The sequence below is a fragment of the Paroedura picta genome, chromosome 3, assembly GCF_049243985.1.
Source record: "Paroedura picta isolate Pp20150507F chromosome 3, Ppicta_v3.0, whole genome shotgun sequence".
In the NCBI taxonomy this organism is placed as follows: domain Eukaryota; kingdom Metazoa; phylum Chordata; class Lepidosauria; order Squamata; family Gekkonidae; genus Paroedura; species Paroedura picta.
The window spans coordinates 14,325,758-14,343,444 of record NC_135371.1 but is presented as its reverse complement, the minus strand read 5'-3'; the positions used below and the strand labels follow the sequence as shown (position 1 = coordinate 14,343,444).

The following is a 17,687-nucleotide window of genomic DNA, read 5'->3' as shown; positions in this document are numbered from 1 at the left end:
GGGGCAGAGAGGATAATACCCTCCTCTGACAAAAGTTATTAGGACTCCGTGAGCAGCCTTGCATATCCTGCGCTCCTGTAAGCAGAATTTGGTGATTTTGTTATCTCCTGGGAAGAGCGCAGAGAGGAGAGAGACAAAGTTGTTCAGCTCTTCCCAGTAAAGTTGATAGAATTGTAGTAAGATACTGACGACGGATGTCATAGAATGGGCAGTGCAGCTGAACATATTCATTCGACTCTACTTTCCCTGTATGACATGGACTAAGCCAATGGTCCCCAACCCCCGGTCCGTGAACCGGTACCAGTCCATTGATCAGTCGGTACCGGGCCGCGTCTCCTCCTTGTCCTCCACCCCGGCTCCTGCCTCGGGCTGCCCTGCCACTCTGCCGCCAGCTCACCTTTGGTGCTCTCCAGCGGCCGCCATGGCTGGGTCTCCCCCTCGGCATGGCACTGCGCAGCACCCCCCAGTGGGCAGTGGGAAGTCAGGGGCGCCGGCGGGAAAGCAAGTGGAGCAGGGGCTCAGGCAGCGGCAGCGATGTCCCTCGGCAAAAGACCTCAGTAAAATTGTCAAGCATTGACCGGTCCCTGGTGATAAAAAGGTTGGGGACAACTGGACTAAGCCATTAAGGGAATGGGACATGATGCTATATGCCTTCCAGGAGGGCTCAAAGTAGAGTATTAAAACATGCCAGGGTAAAGATTCTCTGATATTTGGGATTGCTTTGGCAGCATGTGTTAAAATTGGAATGATGCAGAGAAGATTAGCATGGCCCCTGGGCTAGATTAACAATAAATGAAACCAGAGTTCTGACTCGGAAAGTTCTTTGAAATTCAGCCTCTGGAAAATGAATGTCAGGTGACAAGGAAGTGGGGATTAAGGTAAAACAATTAAATAACCTTTTAATATCCTTTACTCATCCTTTTAGTCCAGAAGAATATGGTGACTGTTCAAACTCCCCAAAATATTAATAAAATTTAGATCATTATACTGATTCACAAACCAATAGATAACATGACACATTTATGTCTGATTTTCTCACTGGGACTCAAAGGAGATTACAGCATATAAAACAGTGCAATCAGACAGCACAAGATAACCAACGGACAATGTGATTGGACTAGTACAACAGAATTCAGGCAGAATGAGAACAGCAAACTATCCAAGGCGAGGTAAACTAAACGTGGAAAGTTGGTTACAGACACCGGACCTGCAATAATCTCTGCGGTGGATTATAATTGTATTCCATTCTAAAGTGCTTTCCTCGACTGTCCCCTTCTATTACACTCTACTCTCTTTTATAAAATGAACAAGATACTAATGTTGCAATAATCTCCAAAATCATTTCTCTATTGAAGCGTGTTTTCAGCATGCGCGCCGTTTTCTGCTATTTTACTTGGCCTCGATGAAAGGTCGCCCCGCCCACCCCCTTTTTAATTTGCTTTTGGCTACTCGCCGGCACACAAGAAGACTCCTTTTGTAACAAACGCATCCCCCCCCCCCCCCTGCAGATCCTGGCAAGGGAGTCCGTTCCCCTTTTAGGAATCCCGCCTGGACGCTCCGCGGCCGGCTTGCAGCGAGTGAATGGACGAGCTCAGCAGCCGCCAGCAGAGGCCCCTCGATCTCGCTCGGAAAGGCGCAGAGGAAGTGGCCGCCGCTCGCCCTCTCTGGTGAGGAACATCCTGGACCGGAGTCAGGCGACGTCCTGCGCCGCTCTCAATTTGCCGAGCGAGCCGACGCGGCGAGGCTGCGCTGCGCTCTTGCTGAGCCGGACCCAAGTGAGAACGGAGCCCCGGGGAGGGCGGCCTTCCGTCGCGCTCCTGCCAGGTCCCTTGTCGCGGGAACGCCTCCAGCCCTAGGTGAGGCTCTGCGGTTCAAAGAAGCCGGCAGCGGCAGCCTTGAAGGAAGATAACGGAGATGATGGGGAGAGATTCTGGTGAGTCGCCGTGCTGGTCTGAAGCGGCAGAGCAAAGTTTGAGCCCCGGGCACCTTGAAGACCAGCAAAGTTTGATGCTGGGTAAAAGCTTTCGTGTGCCTGCCCACCTGCACAGCTAGGTTCAGCGGGGTAGCCGTGTGGGTCTGAAGGTGCAGAACAAAATTGGGAGTCCAATGGCACCTTTAAGACCAAGACAGATTTATTCAAGGTGTGAGCTTTCTTGTGCATGCACACAAAAAAGGCATGTCTAAGGAGGTGCGCATGCATATGTAAGCTCACGCCTTGAATAAATCTTTGTTGGTCTTTAAGGTGCCACTGGACTCAAACGTCTTCCCATAGAATGAAATGGAAGTCACCAGTCTGTACATGTAGGTGGTGATCAGTAAATTCACATACGACGTACTGAAGACGTTTAACAGATCCAGTGGCCAAACAGGAATAACAAGCTTCGTTTATATGGTTACTGTTTGTTTGGGTTTAATTCTGGGGGAAACATAGGGAAGGAAACAAAGATGTCAAAATTGTAGATTGAGGGGCAGGTGTATCCTTTCTCAATTGTGGAAGGCCGAGAGTAATCAGCTAAGACTCTGCCTTTACCTCCATCAGTCTCCTCCAGGACTTGTGAAAGAGAACTGTCATTTTCGGGTAGTGGTTGTAAGTCGCTGACTATTTGTTCATCTGTTTTGAGTTGAGAGCTGCCTGGGACCACAAGTGGCATTCCGTCGGTGTCTCTTTGGGGCCTGTCTTCCAACAGGTTTTCTCTGCGTGCCCTTCTGGCTTTGTTAATCTGTTTCTTGACTTCATCAGAAGGAGACTTCAGTTCCAAAACGGTTTGTTGCAGTCCCCTCAGGTGAGAATCTCTGTCTGAAGGATCACAGCAGAGGTGGAAAGGGGTTTTCAAGGCGAAAGATGCCCGTTGCCTACCCCTGCATAAAATCTTTCTTGGTGGTCTCCCATCCATGTTTTAACCAGATGCAACTTGCTCAGCTTCTGAGCTCTAAACAGTTTTGGCTAATCTGGACTGTAAGTATCAGGCTGTTTGTGGGGTTTTGCTTCTAAACCAGTCTGGAACCTGATGTGGGTTCTCGTGCCTTTTTTTTTTTGAGAATAAGCTCTATGCTCATAGCCTCAACCCCTTCTGTCCAGTTTTTCCCATTGAAAAGGGCATCCAAATGTGTACTATCCCTTGGTAGAAGATCACTTTTTATTTTAATTTTTTTGTTTGCACGCCAACCATTCCAGGAACAATCCCCGGCATTTCCAGTTCTTTCAGAGTAGGGCTGGGAGAAGAATGCTGTCTAAAACCTTGATGAGTTGTTGCCAAGGTAGATATTATTGGGCTAGATAAATAAAGCTGTTTCATATGCACCATCTTGCTAATATTGATACCATGTGAGTGAGTAGCACAGGCATCCTGTGTCCTGTCACCAATTGTGCTAGTTAAGGAACGCTTTGGGGTTTTTCTTGTTGAGACTCTGTGTTTTCATTTCAGCCAGTGAAAAGATGATGGAGGTCTTTCCTCAGCGGCAAAATCCTGAGCGGGTGGAACGACATAGGACAACAGTGGGGTTACCCCAAAGGAATAATTCCCAAGGTTCACAGGTAGATGAAGCTTCTGAACATCAGCAGAAAGCAGACACATTAATGGATAAACACCTGGAGTCCAGAAAACAGATGTCTGCTCCTTCGGAAGGAGGCTCTGCACTCACCAGACTCTCCATTCGGCGAAGAAAATGTATGTCCAATAAACAGCACCCCTGTCCTGAATGTGGGAAAATCTTCAGCCGGACTTCATCCCTCAATGCCCATCGGAGAGTCCACTCGGGAGAGAAGCCCTATAAGTGCGCCGAGTGTGGGAAGTGCTTCAGTAAGAGTTCACACCTCATTGCTCATCAGAGAATCCACACAGGTGAAAGACCCTACACTTGTGTGACTTGTGGGAAAAGCTTCAATCATTCCTCGCATCTTATTATCCACCAGAGAACTCACACGGGGGAAAAGCTCTATAAATGCCTGGAGTGTGGGAAAAACTTCCGGTACAGCTCCGATCTCATCAGACACCAGATTGAGCATGAGGGAGAAAAACCCTACAAATGCCCTGACTGTGGGAAATGCTTCAATCGGAGCTCAAACCTCCTTATACATCAGAGAATCCACACGGGAGAGAGACCCTACAAATGTCCTGAGTGCGGGAGAAGCTTCAGCTACAGCTCAGTTTTGATCAGACACCAAAGAGTACACACCACTGAGAAGCCTTATAAATGCCCAGAGTGTGGGGAAGGTTTCCACGTGAATGCTAGCCTCATGACACATCACAGGGTTCACACAGGAGAGAAACACTATTCTTGCCCGGAGTGTGGGAAAAGCTTCAGATGGGTCTCCCATCTTTCTAGACATCAGAAGATTCACGCAGCGGAGAAACCTACGTAAAAACTGCAAATATCGCAACTCAGATCGGCAGTGGCTCTCCAGGATCTCAGGCACTCCACCTGTGATCTGATATTTTTGATTGGAGGTGCTCAGATTGAGCCGGGGTCAGCTTGGTGTAGTGTTATAGAGTGGCGGCTTTTAATCTGGCGAGCTGGGTTTAATTCCTTGCTCCTCCACATGCAGCCAGCTGGGTGACCTTGGGCTTGTCTGTTCTCACAGAGCAGCAATATCAGGGCTTTCTCAGCCTCACCTCCCTCACAGGGTGTCTGTTGTGGGGAGAGGAAAGGGAAGGCGACTGTAAGCCGCTCTAAGACTCCTTTGGGTAAAGAAAAGCGGCATATAAGAACCAACTCTTCTTCTTCTGCATGGCAAGCTGGTCCTCTGCCACTGAGACACGCCCTCATTTTTGTGTATATTCAGAGATTATGCTCAAGTATACTAGTCCTTATGTTTGTATTTCTTTCTTCATTTCCCATTTTAAAAAATCTTATATCTGTTTTTTAAATGGTAAACCACGTTGGACCTGTTTATTTTATTTTTTGTAAAATGAAATATTTTAGGCACTAAACCAATAGTAAAACTATTACATACATCCAGCAGCTGGTTTCTGCTCACTTAATAGGTGTGCTCCCTTGTATTTTGTATTTGGGACCTGCTTGAACCTAAGATCTGGAGGGTGATTTCCATATTTCTGAAGTTACCACCCCCCTCCGTGACTCATTATAACAAACAATGCAACCCTAAATATAGTTATGCCCTTTTATGTCCATGGAAGTCAATGGGGCTTAATTATACTTAGAATTCCAATGCCAGGACACTTGTCCTAGTGTCTTCTGCTTTACTAAGGGTTGAAGGTGGAAGGAGGAGTTAGCTGCAGATCATAAATTCTCTTTGCCTTCACCTTTTTCGTGTCCCAGTTTCTAAGTGACTGTTATCCACCTGTATCAGGGGCAGCCACACAGTGGCTTTCCAGATGTCCATGGACTAAATAGCCCAAGGCCACTCAGGGCATTATACTGGGAGAGGCGGTTATATAAATCTAACTATAAATAAATAAAACAACAAATAAAACATTGGGTGGGAAGGATAGCTCACTGAAGGAACACCAAACAAAACAAACCAGTCTGGCAGAAGATAACAGCAGAAGGGAAGAGACAAATCTTCCTGGGAAGAGAGGACCACAGTTTTGACACCAAGACTGAGAAGGCCCTTTCTTGAGTTGCCCTTGGGATGCCAGTCCCCAGGTGGAACCTGGGGATTCCCCAGTTTTACAGCTCATCTCCAGGTGACAGAGATCAGTTCCCCTGGAGAAAATGGCTGCCTGGGAGGGGGGACTTCATCACATTCTACACCACTGAGTTCTCTCCCCACCCCAAACTCCATCCAAGCCTGGCTCCATCTCCCAAATCTCCAGGTATTTCCCAACCTAAAGCTGGCAACCCTAGTTACCACCTGCCCACCTAATCTCAGAAGGTGGGATGACTGAAGTAAGGCTTCCAAGAAGACTATAATTAGAGCTGCCACCCTCCAGGTGGCACGTGTGAAAAGGATCTGGGGGTCTTAGTAGACCATACACTGAACATGAGTCAGCAGTGTGACTTAGTAGCTAAAAAGGCAAATGGGATTTGGGGCTGTATTAAAAGAAGTATAGTGTCCAGATCACACAAGGCGATGTTACCACTTTGCTCCGCTCTGGTTAGACCTCACTTGGAGTACTGTGTTCAGTTTTGGGCACCACAACTGAAGAAAGATATAGAGAAACTGGAGTGTGTCCAAAGGAGGGCTACAAAGATGGTGAGTGGTTTGGAGACCAAGTCGTATGAGGAAAGGTTGAAGGAGCTTGGTCTATTTAGCCTGGAGAGATGACCAAGAGGTGATATGACAACCATCAAGTACTCGAAGGGCTGTCATATAGAAGATGGAGCAGAGTTGTTTTCTGTTGCCCCAGAAGGTCGTACCAGAACGAATGGGTTGAAATTAATTCAAAAGAATTTTTGGCTAAACATCAGGAAGAAGTTCCTTACAGTTAGAGCTGTGGAACAGCTTCCTCAGGAGATTGTGAGTTTTCCTTCTTTGGAAGTTTTTAAGCAGAGGCGCTAGATCATCATCTGACTGACAGAAATGCTGATATTATGAACTTAGACAGATGGTGAGTGTGGGGGGGGGGGCAGTCAGGGATGTGCCAGTGTGTCTGTTGTGGCCCTTCCTTGCATACCCAGGGAATTACTGATCACCACTGTGGGGTGGTAGGCAAATTTCCTCCAGGCCAGCCTGGGTTCTGGATTTTTTGGGGGGGGGGATCATTTGGCCATGAAATTGGGGTCACTGTGGGTAGGAAGGCAGCCGTGAGTTCCTGCATTGTGCAGGGAGTAAGCCCTGGAGATTCCTTCCAACTGTATGATTCTAGGTGGCACCTGGAGGCCTCCCGGCTCCCGCTGTTACAACTGATCTCCAAGCGAGCAAGATCAGTGCCTCTGGAGAAACTGGCCGCTTTGTAAGGTGGCTTCTAGCGCCTCATACCCCGTTGAAGCCCTCCCCCCGCCCAATATCTCCAGGTATTCCCCAACCTGGCCCTCTGCCCTGCAGTAGCCCTTTAAAAGGGCAGGCCGGGCGAAAGAGGGGGCAGCCCCATCCGGTCTAGTTGGGCGGGGCTGTGCTCGAGGCGCGCCGGCAGGGGGCTCTGCTCGCTCTGGCTCGCCTCGCTGACGAGAGCCCGGACAGGTCGCGCCTCCTGCAGTAACGCGGCCGGCCGCCTTCGCCAGGGGTCGCTGTCGGCAGCTCCGTCCGCGACGCTCGGTGGGCGGGGCGGCCCGAGGAGGAGGCCGGCGGCCCTGGGAACCCGACGTGGGGGAGACCGCCGGGGCCGTGCAGGAGGCGGTGCGCCGCGAGGACTTCCCCATGCCCAGCCTTTGCAGGAAGGGAGCCGGGAAGACGCTTCTGGCAGCCGTGCGGCAGGTGCTTGCAGGTGGGGGGATGCCCGTGGCCTGGGGCGGCCTGAGCCGGTGTGGATGGACAATCCGCCCTCGGATCCGATTGATCCCCCCCCACCCCGGAGGAAGGAGAGAGGGTTCGCTTTGCTTTTTAATGGCAAACGAGCCGGGGAGGTCGTGGGGGGGCTTATTTTTCCCACCCAGCGAGAATGGGTCAGGCTGGGATGGCCATCCTCGGCATTGTCTTCTGAAGGTCCCCATCCGGTGGGAGGCCGGCTTGGAGAGCAGAAGGTCCAGCAGCGCCTTGAGAGCCGCCTTCCAGCATGAGCAGGGCCGGCGCAGAAGGATGGAGCGGAGTTATGTTTTCTGTTGCCCCGGAAGGTCAGGCCAGAACCCAAAGGTTGAGCTGAAATCGAAAGAGCGAAACATTAAGATGGTCGTCTCTCTGCAACAGAAGGCACCTTAAAGACTAACATTTGTGGTAGGGAAGGAGCTGTAGGGAGTCGTTGCTTGCTTACTTTAGAACAGGGGTAGTCAACCTGTGGTCCTCCAGATGTCCATGGATTACAATTCCCATGAGCCCCTGCCAGCAGGCAGGGGCTCATGGGAATTGTAGTCCATGGACATCTGGAGGACCGCAGGTTGACTACCCCTGCTTTAGAAATCTGTGTATCTTAGCAAATGCTGTCCAAAATACGTTGGAACTGCCCCAGCGCTCAAGCCAGGTGTTGCAAGGCAAAGTTTGTGGCAGAGTCAGAAGCCTGGTCCGTTGCTGGCCCTGCACACCGCCTCATTATCTCCTTTTCACAGGGCAAGGATCGGAGACAGGGGCCTTCAACCAATCCTGCATTTGGTCTTCTGTGAAGTAGGTTAGTTCCCCTCCCCCTCAAACCAAGAGAGGGGGTAGAGCCAGCAAGAGAAACAATGTGATACAATTAGGGCAACCTGAATTTGCGAATGGGTATCCGTACCCGTGTTCCCCAAGAGGCTGTACCCTGCCGGTTACGTTTATAACAGAGAAGTATAGGAAATCATAGTAAGTCTGTTGCTTTCTTTTCTGGGCCAGGCCTTTGAAGGTAGAAAATTGAATCGGTCCATTATTCTTTCTCTGTCTCCTGCCAGGACTGGTCTAGTTCACGGAATACCTAGCCACAATGGAAGGTGGTGGCAAGGGGCCCTTGAACAGAGACATCCAGATGTCTGGACTCAAAGGTAACAGAACATCCCTGTAAGGAAATCCTCACGCTTGCTTCCGTCTGCTGCTCGCTGGGTTAACCACTGAGATTCAGGGCCCTTTGGGACTTAAAACAATTCTGCAGGAGCTGTAAGATAGAGTTTGTTCCACTGGTGCTATAGTTGAGGTGTACAGAACATCAGCTGCTGGCCACCCTATACAGACAACAACATCTGCACACCACCTAGTTACAATACCGTAGCACTTAGTTTGCCCCTCTCTTCTTTCGGAGAGAAGGCGGTGAACTTCTAGGTTTGAATATATAGTATTTTTTAATGTTTTAACTTTTGTTTATTGTATTAATGTGCTGTCCTTGGGGAGGAGTGGCATACAAATTTGAAAATAAACACTTTTTTTCCCCATTTATTTTTGAGAGCTATACCCGGCCTTTCTGCCCTCATCAGGGCCACCAGGGTGGCTATACTACATAAATCTAGCTGCGAGACAAGCTTCAGTGACCATCCAGGATTTAGACTGCATGCACACATTCAAGCTGATTGTTATTTATCCCCCCCACCCCACATAAACCTGATTTTCTGGATCTGTAGGGGCAGCCTGAGGAAGGGGAATGAATATGCAGAATGTTTCCGGGCCTGAGTTCTGTTTGTCTCGACAGGGGACGAGACGGCAACCGAGAAACAGACGCCTCTGACAGGAGATCGGGAGCAAGCAGGAACCGATGTGTCGCCAGCAGGGAGATCTGCAGAGAGAGTTTCTCTCGGCGGCAAACGAGAAAGAGGTGGTGAGAGGGGTTTGTCAGAGAGGCAAGGACTGGCCATCTCAGCCAGGACTCAAGGCAGCGGTGCTCACCGCAAAGACAAGCGTTTCAGAAACCTGGACCAGATTGTTATCCAGCAGCTGATCCACATTGGAGAAAGCGAGATTGCCCGCAGGAAGCAGGAGGAAGGTTTTCAACAGGGCCCCGGCCTCGTGAAACCTCAGATTGTCCATCTGGGGAAGAAACCTTACCTGTGCATCGTCTGTAAGAAAACCTTCAGCAACCATTCAGGCCTGATGGTGCATCAGAGGATCCATACGGGTGAGAAGCCCTACAAGTGCCCCGATTGCGAGAAGAGCTTCAACCAGCGCTCACACCTGACCTCCCACTGGGGGACTCATACGGGAGAGAAGCCCTTCAAATGCTTCGACTGCGGGAAAAGCTTTAGCTACAACTCCGGGCTCGTCATACACCAGCGGATCCACACAGGGGAGAAGCCCTACAACTGCTCCAATTGCGAGAAGAGCTTCAGTCAGAAGTCCCACCTGCTCTCCCATCAGCGGACCCATGTGGGAGAGAAATCCTTCAAGTGCCCCGACTGCGGGAAAAGCTTCAGCTATAACTCGGGCCTGGTGATCCACCAGCGAATCCACACTGGGGAGAAGCCCTACAGGTGCTCAGACTGCGGGAAGAGCTTCAATCAGAGGTCACACCTCATTTCCCACCAAGGCATCCACACAGGACAGAAGCCGTATACGTGCAAGGACTGCGGGAAGAGCTTCAGCTTCAACTCTGGGCTAGTTATACACCAGCGGCTTCACACGGGGGAGAAACCTTATAAGTGCCCCAACTGTGGGAAAAGTTTCAATCAGAAATCACACCTCCTTTCCCACCAGAGAGTCCATGTTGGAAAGAAGCCTTGACTTGGAAAGGAACTGATTTCTGTTCTGTTACATCAGTGGTTCTCAACCTGGGGGTCTGTATCCCTTTGGGGGTCGAATGACCCTTTCACAGGGTTCGCGGCAGGGCAAGCAGCTTGGCCCGGGTGGGCGCCTTCTACACAACAGCCTTGTGGGGTAGATCGAGATAGAGCGTTCGTCTGTCTGGAGCAGGGGAAAAGAGCAAGATCGGCGTTGTAGGACAAGAGGCAGAACTGAACTGAGAAACCCCAGGAAAAACTGAATTTATATACGATCATGACCAATGGATCTTCACTGCATTAAACAGTTTCGGTTTAATTTCTTTGAAAGAACCCTTGCATAATTTTATGGTTGGGGGTCACGACAACATGAGGAACTGCATTAAAGGATCGTGGCATTAGGAAGGTTGAGAACCACTGGGTTACATCTTCTTCCAGAGATGCAAAACCAGTTAGCTTGGAAGGAACAGTACTTTGTCAGTGTTCCCAAACCAGTGGTGCCTCTAGGCAGTGGGTTTGTATTGGAACTTGAAGTTTGCGTATACTTTCTTGCCAAAAGTAGGGCAATGTGCAACCACATCCCTCTTCCTTCCCAAAACACACACACACACACAAACTTGCTGATAATCCAAGAGAGAAACAAGAAGGGGGATAAAAAATTCAGCATTAAAGTATTTTAATGTACATTTTCTGTTTCGTAACAAAACGAGAACAAATATAAAGCCAAAATACCGAATGATCACCGGGTATAGAAATTATAACATCTGTTAAAATATATTAATCTTTTAGGGTATACATCTTGGTGCAAAATGTATTTAATTCAAGATTAAAGTGAGTTGGATATAGTGCAAGTTAATAGTGCATATCCCTCTGCTTTTACTGTTTCGTTAGTTCTGGACTTTTACAATGCATTTGGAAACAATTCACACGCAAACACATACATGAAGCTGCCTTACACTGAAATAGACTGCCAGTCCCTTAAGGCAGGGGTAGTCAACCTGTGGTCCTCCAGATGTTCATGGACTACAATTGTAGTCCATGAATTGTAGTCCATGAACAGCTGGAGGACCACAGGTTGACTACCCCTGCCTTAAGGGACTGGCAGTCTATTTGACTGGCAGCGTCCCTCCAAGGTCTCAGGCAGAGGTCATTCCCATCCCCTGCCAACTGATCGTTTCACCTGGGGACGCTGAGGATTGAACCTGGGACCTTTTGCATACCAAGCACATACTCTGCTACTGAGTCACAGCCCCTCCCCAATATATATGTATATCAAAGCATTAGATATATTAAAGTACTATCATATTAAAGTTAGTTCCTCAGCAAATACATTTTAATCGGATAGATCTTGTTAGTGATTCAGTCAAGGGCCCTGAATATCTTGGTCAATCAACACAACAGAAAATAAGCTTTTTTATTCCACCCGTTTTGTATGTTCAGCTTTGCCTTTGTAAAGTCATGTATTAATAGTGCTAAATAGTTGTTTTCCTGTGCCTCTTGCAGGCTATAAGCTTGCAGTGTTACATGTTACAGGGATCCATATTCCCATATTTGCTATGTTGTCTCATGTTCACCTTTTTACCTTTCTCCTGGTGCAAAATGGGGCGGCTGCTACACCGTCTGCCAGTCTGAATGGACAAATGAACCACTGGGGACCCAGCAGTGCAAGCAGAACTTTTGCATTACTTCTGATACAATCCCTTTCTGATCGGGACCTCTCATGTTACCAGCGTCTTGCCTTTGATTTAGAGTCACTGTGTGATACGACGCATGTGTAAACCAGCCGGACACTGGAAACTGTATGACTGATAAAGCCCACTATTGCTTGTTGGGTGTTACCACTCTGCGCCACAAGAGGCTCATGCGCCACAAGAGGCTCATTAAACGTGGAAGGGATGTTCAAATTAAACACATTCCATGCGTAGTCTTGTGAGCATCTGCATGTCACTTTAGAAACAAAGTCTGTGGAAGTATGGGAAGAAAATGACAAGACAATTGGGTGAAAGCTTTGGTGTCTTTGGCCAAGCACATGGCCAATTTAACCCATGATTATAGCTAATTAAAGGATTTTGGCAAAATCCTGTTCAGGCATATTCAAAAATTCACTTTAGGAGATGTGACTGTCTCAGTGATTGCCCTTAAGTTCTCAACACTGACAGAGTAGCCTTGATTTAAATGGCACACGGGCGCCTCGCTTAATAAATACAAAATAAATTATTTTTATTCCATCTCTTGTGTATGGTGGGCTGTTGTTTTTGTGAAGTGTGTTGTGCTCTAAGTAAGGACTCTGGATCCAGATGAAATCCTCTGAGCAATTTTAAACAGATAAGATTAATTTCTTTGTGAATTGACAGCACGGAGTACTTGTAGGCAATTGTCTTTTTTGTACGCACTCTAGCTCTGCGTGATGGACCACTCCTGTGCGTTGAGTGAAAGTTGAAACCGATTGAGTGCCTTCCCCAAGACCATTTATGGACTCTCGCTGGACTAAGTACCGTATTTGCCGGCGTATAAGACGACCCCCAACATTTCCACTCAAAATATAGAGTTTGTTACATTACATTACAGTACTATGGGCCACTATGGGCAGCTATGTCTATCCCAACTGAAGGGCACCCGGCGTATAGGATGACCCCCCCACTTGGGGGCATGTTTTTCAGGGGGGGAAAGTCTTATACGCCAGCAAATACTGTAAATCACATCCTAGAGACCCTTAATCTACAGCAGATTTACAGCACCAGGTTCATGGGCTGCCTCCCTGTGTCACAATCAGGTATTCCCTGGAGGTCGCCCATTCAAATACTAACCAGAGCAGACTGGGCTATCCAGGTCAGGCCTGTATGGATTACGGTATGGATTATTTCTGGCTCACAGCCTGACACCCACCCCAAAAGTCCATGGCTTTCAATTAAGGTGCGAGACACACTTTCTGCCTTTCCTCCCCAGACCCTGACATCCGCCTCTAGAATTTCTTTCCTTCTCAGGACAAAGTGATTCCTCTTCTGCTGAAGTGGCAAAGTGACCCCTTGACATTGATCCCTGTACTAGGAAGGCCTCTGGTGGCCTTTGGATCAGCAGGCAGTTTTGTTTGGGCAGAGAGGAAATGCGGAAGTCTCGTGGCGTCACTGGAACCCACAGCCTTTGGATTATTAGTGAAGCAATTGGGTTGCACTATTAGCAGCCCACTCTCAGCAGTGGCGCTAGGGTAAATGTTGTTTGTGTGGGTAGTTTCACAGCAGACAATTCTTCTGTCAAGGGACAGGGTGAAGCGGAATGAGGAAGCCACTCAGGACGGCTTTGGAAAAACAATTCTCAAGGTTCAGCCATTCTGCATGTGCTTGCCTGAAAATTCAAGCCCAGACTTTTCACTCCCCAGTCAGAGCCTGTCTACCTGTCTACCCTCCTAGCAACCCTATGTGGTAACTTAGGCGGAGAGATCCTGGCACTATTCTTCCCTCTTCCTTCCTCTCAGCAACGCGGACACAGGCGTTCAGAACTATATCTTTGCTAGGCTGCCAGCTGAGCAGGGAAGAATTAATTGCCCCTGCCTGGCTCTTGAAGGTCTTGTGGCAGTCAAAAAGCAGGCCCTAAAAAATTAGGAGTCCATTTCTCCACCCCATGGAGATAAGTATTATTGCCACAAATGTCCAGACATCAGGAGTACCCAACCTTTCTGAGCCTGCAAGCACACTTGGAATTCTGACGGGGCATTAGAGTTAAGGTGACCATATTTTAACATTGGTAAAGCGGGACACCATTGACCCGGTTGGGGGGGGGGTTCTTGATTAAAAATTTGGTCTATATGGAGCAACAAAAAGTTTCATAGAACGCAAAATTAGCGTTGTACTATATATATATTTTTTATTTCAACAGAAGTACAATTTGCCAGGTGCCCCCAGATGTCCCTCCAAAAGTGGGACAATCTGGTCACCTTACATTAGAGGTGCTGCCAAAAAGAATAATTTAAAAAATCTGTCACAAAATGGCTGCCGCAGGAGGCGGAGCAAGCCACAAAATGATTGCCACAGCTCAACTTCGGCAACAAAATGCAGACCCGCGCGCTGCCATGGTGGTTGCTGCCCATGCAACATTTCAATAAAAAAAAAAAGATCTCTAATAGTCAATGCGTCAATAGTCAAAAGCTCCACCCATTTCCTAAAAACATTTCGTGGGCACCACAGAAGGCACCCAAGGGCACCCCGCTGGGGACCCTTGAAACGCCGGCTTGCCCCAATTATCCGAGCATGCGCCAAGGGCTCTTCCCGGCGCACTGAGCAGGCGCAGGCGCAGTCGCACGGCCGGGCGGGCGGAGCTGAGCGCGGTAATAAAAGTCGGCGCTGGGTTGGCCGCGGCCGCTAGAGGGCGAGGCTGGCGGGCGGAGCCTGTTGCGCTTCCTGGGTCGGATGTTGCATAAGGCTGTCATGCGCGCCTCGCCCGGTGCCTGCCCGCCGGGGCGAGGAAGTGCCCTGGATCTTCCCTGCGCCTGCAGGCGCCGCCTCGGCATCGTGCGGCAGCCTCCGGAAGCGCTGAGCCCTCCGGGAAGCTGCAGGGAGTGGCGCCCCCGGGAGCGGAGCGCCCCCAGGAGTGGGGCAGAGGCTGCGGTGGGGGGTGGCGGGCTGACACTCCGAAAAACACCAATCAAAAGCCCGGCGGGGCTCCTGTGCCGACCCTTGTCAGCAAGGAAGGCGCACGTCCAAGCAGCCAGACATCTAGGGTTGCCACTCCTAAGGTAGGACCTGGAGATCTCCCGGGATAACTGCTGAGCGCCCTACTAAAGAGATCGTTTCCCCCGGGGGGAATGGGAGCTTCAAGAAGCCGATGGCTTGGTATTGCAGCCCGGCTGAGCATTCAGAAGTGGCCCAAATCCTCCCTCCCCAGGCACCGCATACAAAGCACCAAGGAGCTCCCAACCCTACAAGGATCCCTTGTGGGCTCGCCACAACCTCTCATGTTAAGGCTTCACCCCAGTGAGGAATAGGTAATTTGTGATCTTGCCTCAAGATCACGAGACCTTGGTTTGGTGGCAGGGGTCGGCAAGCCAGGATTGCACATTTTTGTGAACGTAAGAAGACCACTGATTGATTATATCATTGATCATCTGTCTAGTCCAGCATCCTGTTTCAAATATGGCCCAAACACAACAAAAAGGTCTGGGTCATCTCCTGATGTTTCCAGATATGGAGGTATTCTAGATTCTAGATATGGAGGCATTCTTCAGTCAGTAGGTCTCATAGCCATAAATAGACCTATTCTCCATGGTTCTTATCTTCAAGGCTCTTAACCGTCTGAGAACCTTGTATCTTTAGGACCGCCTCTTCCATTATACTCCGCCTCAGGGGCAGTAAGGTCCAACGATCAACACCAACTTAAGGTCCCTGACTCTAAAGAGATCAAATTGGCCTGAACCAGAGCCAGGGCCTTTTCCTGGTGCAATACCCTGCTGAAGGAGACCAAAGCCCTGTGGGACTTAACAATTCTGCAGTGCTTTTAAGTTCTGCCAGGCCCATGGCTGAGGCCCAAGAAGAGCTAATATTTAATCTCTGGCAATCTTCAAGCAAAGGTTGGATACACACTTTTCTTGGATGCTTTGGGCTGATCCTGTGTTGAGCAGGGGGTTGGACTAGATGGCCTGTATGGCCCCTTCCAACTCTATGATTCTATGATCTCTAGACCTCCCTACCTGCACTCACATCTGTATCAGTCAGCTGAGTTATCTGCTAATCTATATAATGCCTCCCTGAACTAATATTTTTAGGGCAATATTAGTATAAATTGCACTTTGATTTAAAATGTAAAATAGGTTTTGAACTTAATTTATATTGTATGGGATTGTATATATGTTGCGGCCCACCCTGAGTCCCTTGAGAAAGGGCAGAATAGAAATGTAAGAAATAAAACGGAAGCAGTGGCAAACTCCTTTTCTGGTAGGTGGTGGAGTTAGGGTCCCCACTGTTACCATGCAATGAAATTTCGGGAGGTGTTGTATGCTTTTTGCAGTTTGCTTTAATTTTTCTATGCTGTTGTTTTTACGTTTCACCACTTAGAGCTGCTTGAAGAGTGGTCTGTGAGCGTTCAAAATAAATAACTGGAATAATTGTTTTCTTCTCTTCAGCCCGTAGCAGTTGCATGGATGATGAGTGCAAACAGGAAGGAGAATGCTCAGAAACCTGGCCCCCAAAAGGCAACATCCCAGAGTTGTAAGAGGGAAGAGCCCATCGAGATCTGCTGTCTGCGTCGATCAGCAAGGCAAAGCAGGGCACAGACGAGGCCTGCTCAATGCCGCGAGAGCTCTAAGGCTTGGAAAGTTGGAAATGTTTGTGAGAAGAGCAAAGGACGGCACCTGGGACCCCGAACACATGACAGAATCCACCTGGATGGGACCCTGTTGAAGTGCCTGGATTGTGGGAAGGGGCTTTTGAATCCGTCAGCTTTCAGGCGGCACAAGAAATTCCACACAGGGGAGAAACCCTTCAAATGCTCTGAATGTGGGAAAAGCTTCATGGAAAGCAACCACCTCATTCAGCATCAGAGAATCCATACCGGAGAGAAACCCTACGCGTGCACGGACTGCGGGAAAGAGTTCACCCAGATCTCGCACTTAATCCACCACCGCAGGAGCCACACGGGAGAGAAGCCCTACGGCTGCCCCGAGTGCGAGAAGAGCTTCAGCTTTAAGTCGGCTCTGGTGCGGCATCATAGGATCCACACGGGAGAGAAGCCATACGAATGCCCTGAGTGCGGGAAGTGCTTCAATGTCAGCTCCCACCTGGCGCGCCACCAGAGGATGCACCTCAAGGAGGCCACGCTGGCAGCAGTGGAAAGTTTGGGGGGCAATGCGGCCCGTGTTAGACCCTGCAGGACTCTGAGGCTGCACCATTGCACAGACTGTGAGAAAGGGTTTTTCTGCAACAGAGATCTTGTGAGGCATCGGAGAAAAATCCACAAAGGAGGAGGGAGATCTGGGAAAGCCTTGACCACATATCCAACTGTATGAGGCATCAATGCACATACCTTGTAGTGTTAAATACCCAGAGCTAATAAATATTCTTCTCCTGCTTGGAAATAAATGGACTTTCAAGAATGCTGCATGCAGAGATAAAGAGATCCTTTAACACCCACCAAAGCCTGCAGCTGGAAATGCCTGTGTCCTGCCGTTGGAATAAATGATATAATCTACCATTATTTTCAGAAGTGGACTTAATTGCCGTACCCTTGTTCTTTCTGTTTTGGGAGGTAGGCGGGTTTGTGCAGAATGTCATTTTTATTTTAAGTGGAAAGGAGGTTCTACTTAAATATTTAAGTAGATTTTCTGATGGTGAGTGCTGTTTTGTAGACGGAATATGCTGCCTCCGAAGGTGGTAGAGTCCCCTTTGTTGTAAGTTTTTAGGAGATTGGATGAGCATCTGTCAGGAAGGTATGGTTTTTAAGACCCCGAGAAGGTGGGGAGCTGGACTGAAGGGCCTTTTTTGGTCTCTTCACGTTCTGCTTGATTCTGATTTCCTGTGGTTTTCTAATTCAGAGTT

The 17,687-nt window shown here is 48.9% G+C and overlaps 1 protein-coding gene and 1 non-coding gene across 2 annotated transcripts; both read left to right on the top strand.

Annotated features, from left to right (window-relative positions):
* The first annotated feature begins 715 nt into the window (after positions 1–715).
* On the top strand, positions 716–824 carry LOC143834601 (U6 spliceosomal RNA). The gene has a single exon (XR_013229851.1). It is a non-coding gene; the product is annotated as a U6 spliceosomal RNA (small nuclear RNA).
* Positions 825–1,554: 730 nt separating this feature from the next.
* LOC143831638 (uncharacterized) lies at positions 1,555–17,346 on the top strand. Its single transcript, XM_077324790.1, has 5 exons — positions 1,555–1,933; positions 3,176–3,258; positions 3,426–4,309; positions 9,446–10,150; positions 16,610–17,346. The coding sequence occupies exons 2-5, from the start codon at positions 3,225–3,227 to the stop codon at positions 17,156–17,158; spliced, it is 2,172 nt and encodes a 723-aa protein (XP_077180905.1). The 5' UTR covers positions 1,555–1,933; positions 3,176–3,224; the 3' UTR covers positions 17,159–17,346.
* Positions 17,347–17,687: the final 341 nt, after the last annotated feature.

What these genes read in the sequence shown, in the direction of transcription:
- LOC143831638 (XM_077324790.1), top strand. Translation starts at nt 3,225, where the DNA reads ATGCTGTCTAAAACCTTGATGAGTTGTTGCCAAG. An exon ending in CTTGATGAGTTGTTGCCAAG is followed by an intron (nt 3,259 to 3,425) that starts GTAGATATTATT and finishes TTTTCATTTCAG; the next exon opens with CCAGTGAAAAGATGATGGAG. An exon ending in GTGGGAAAAGCTTCAGATGG is followed by an intron (nt 4,310 to 9,445) that starts GTCTCCCATCTT and finishes GGTTTTCAACAG; the next exon opens with GGCCCCGGCCTCGTGAAACC.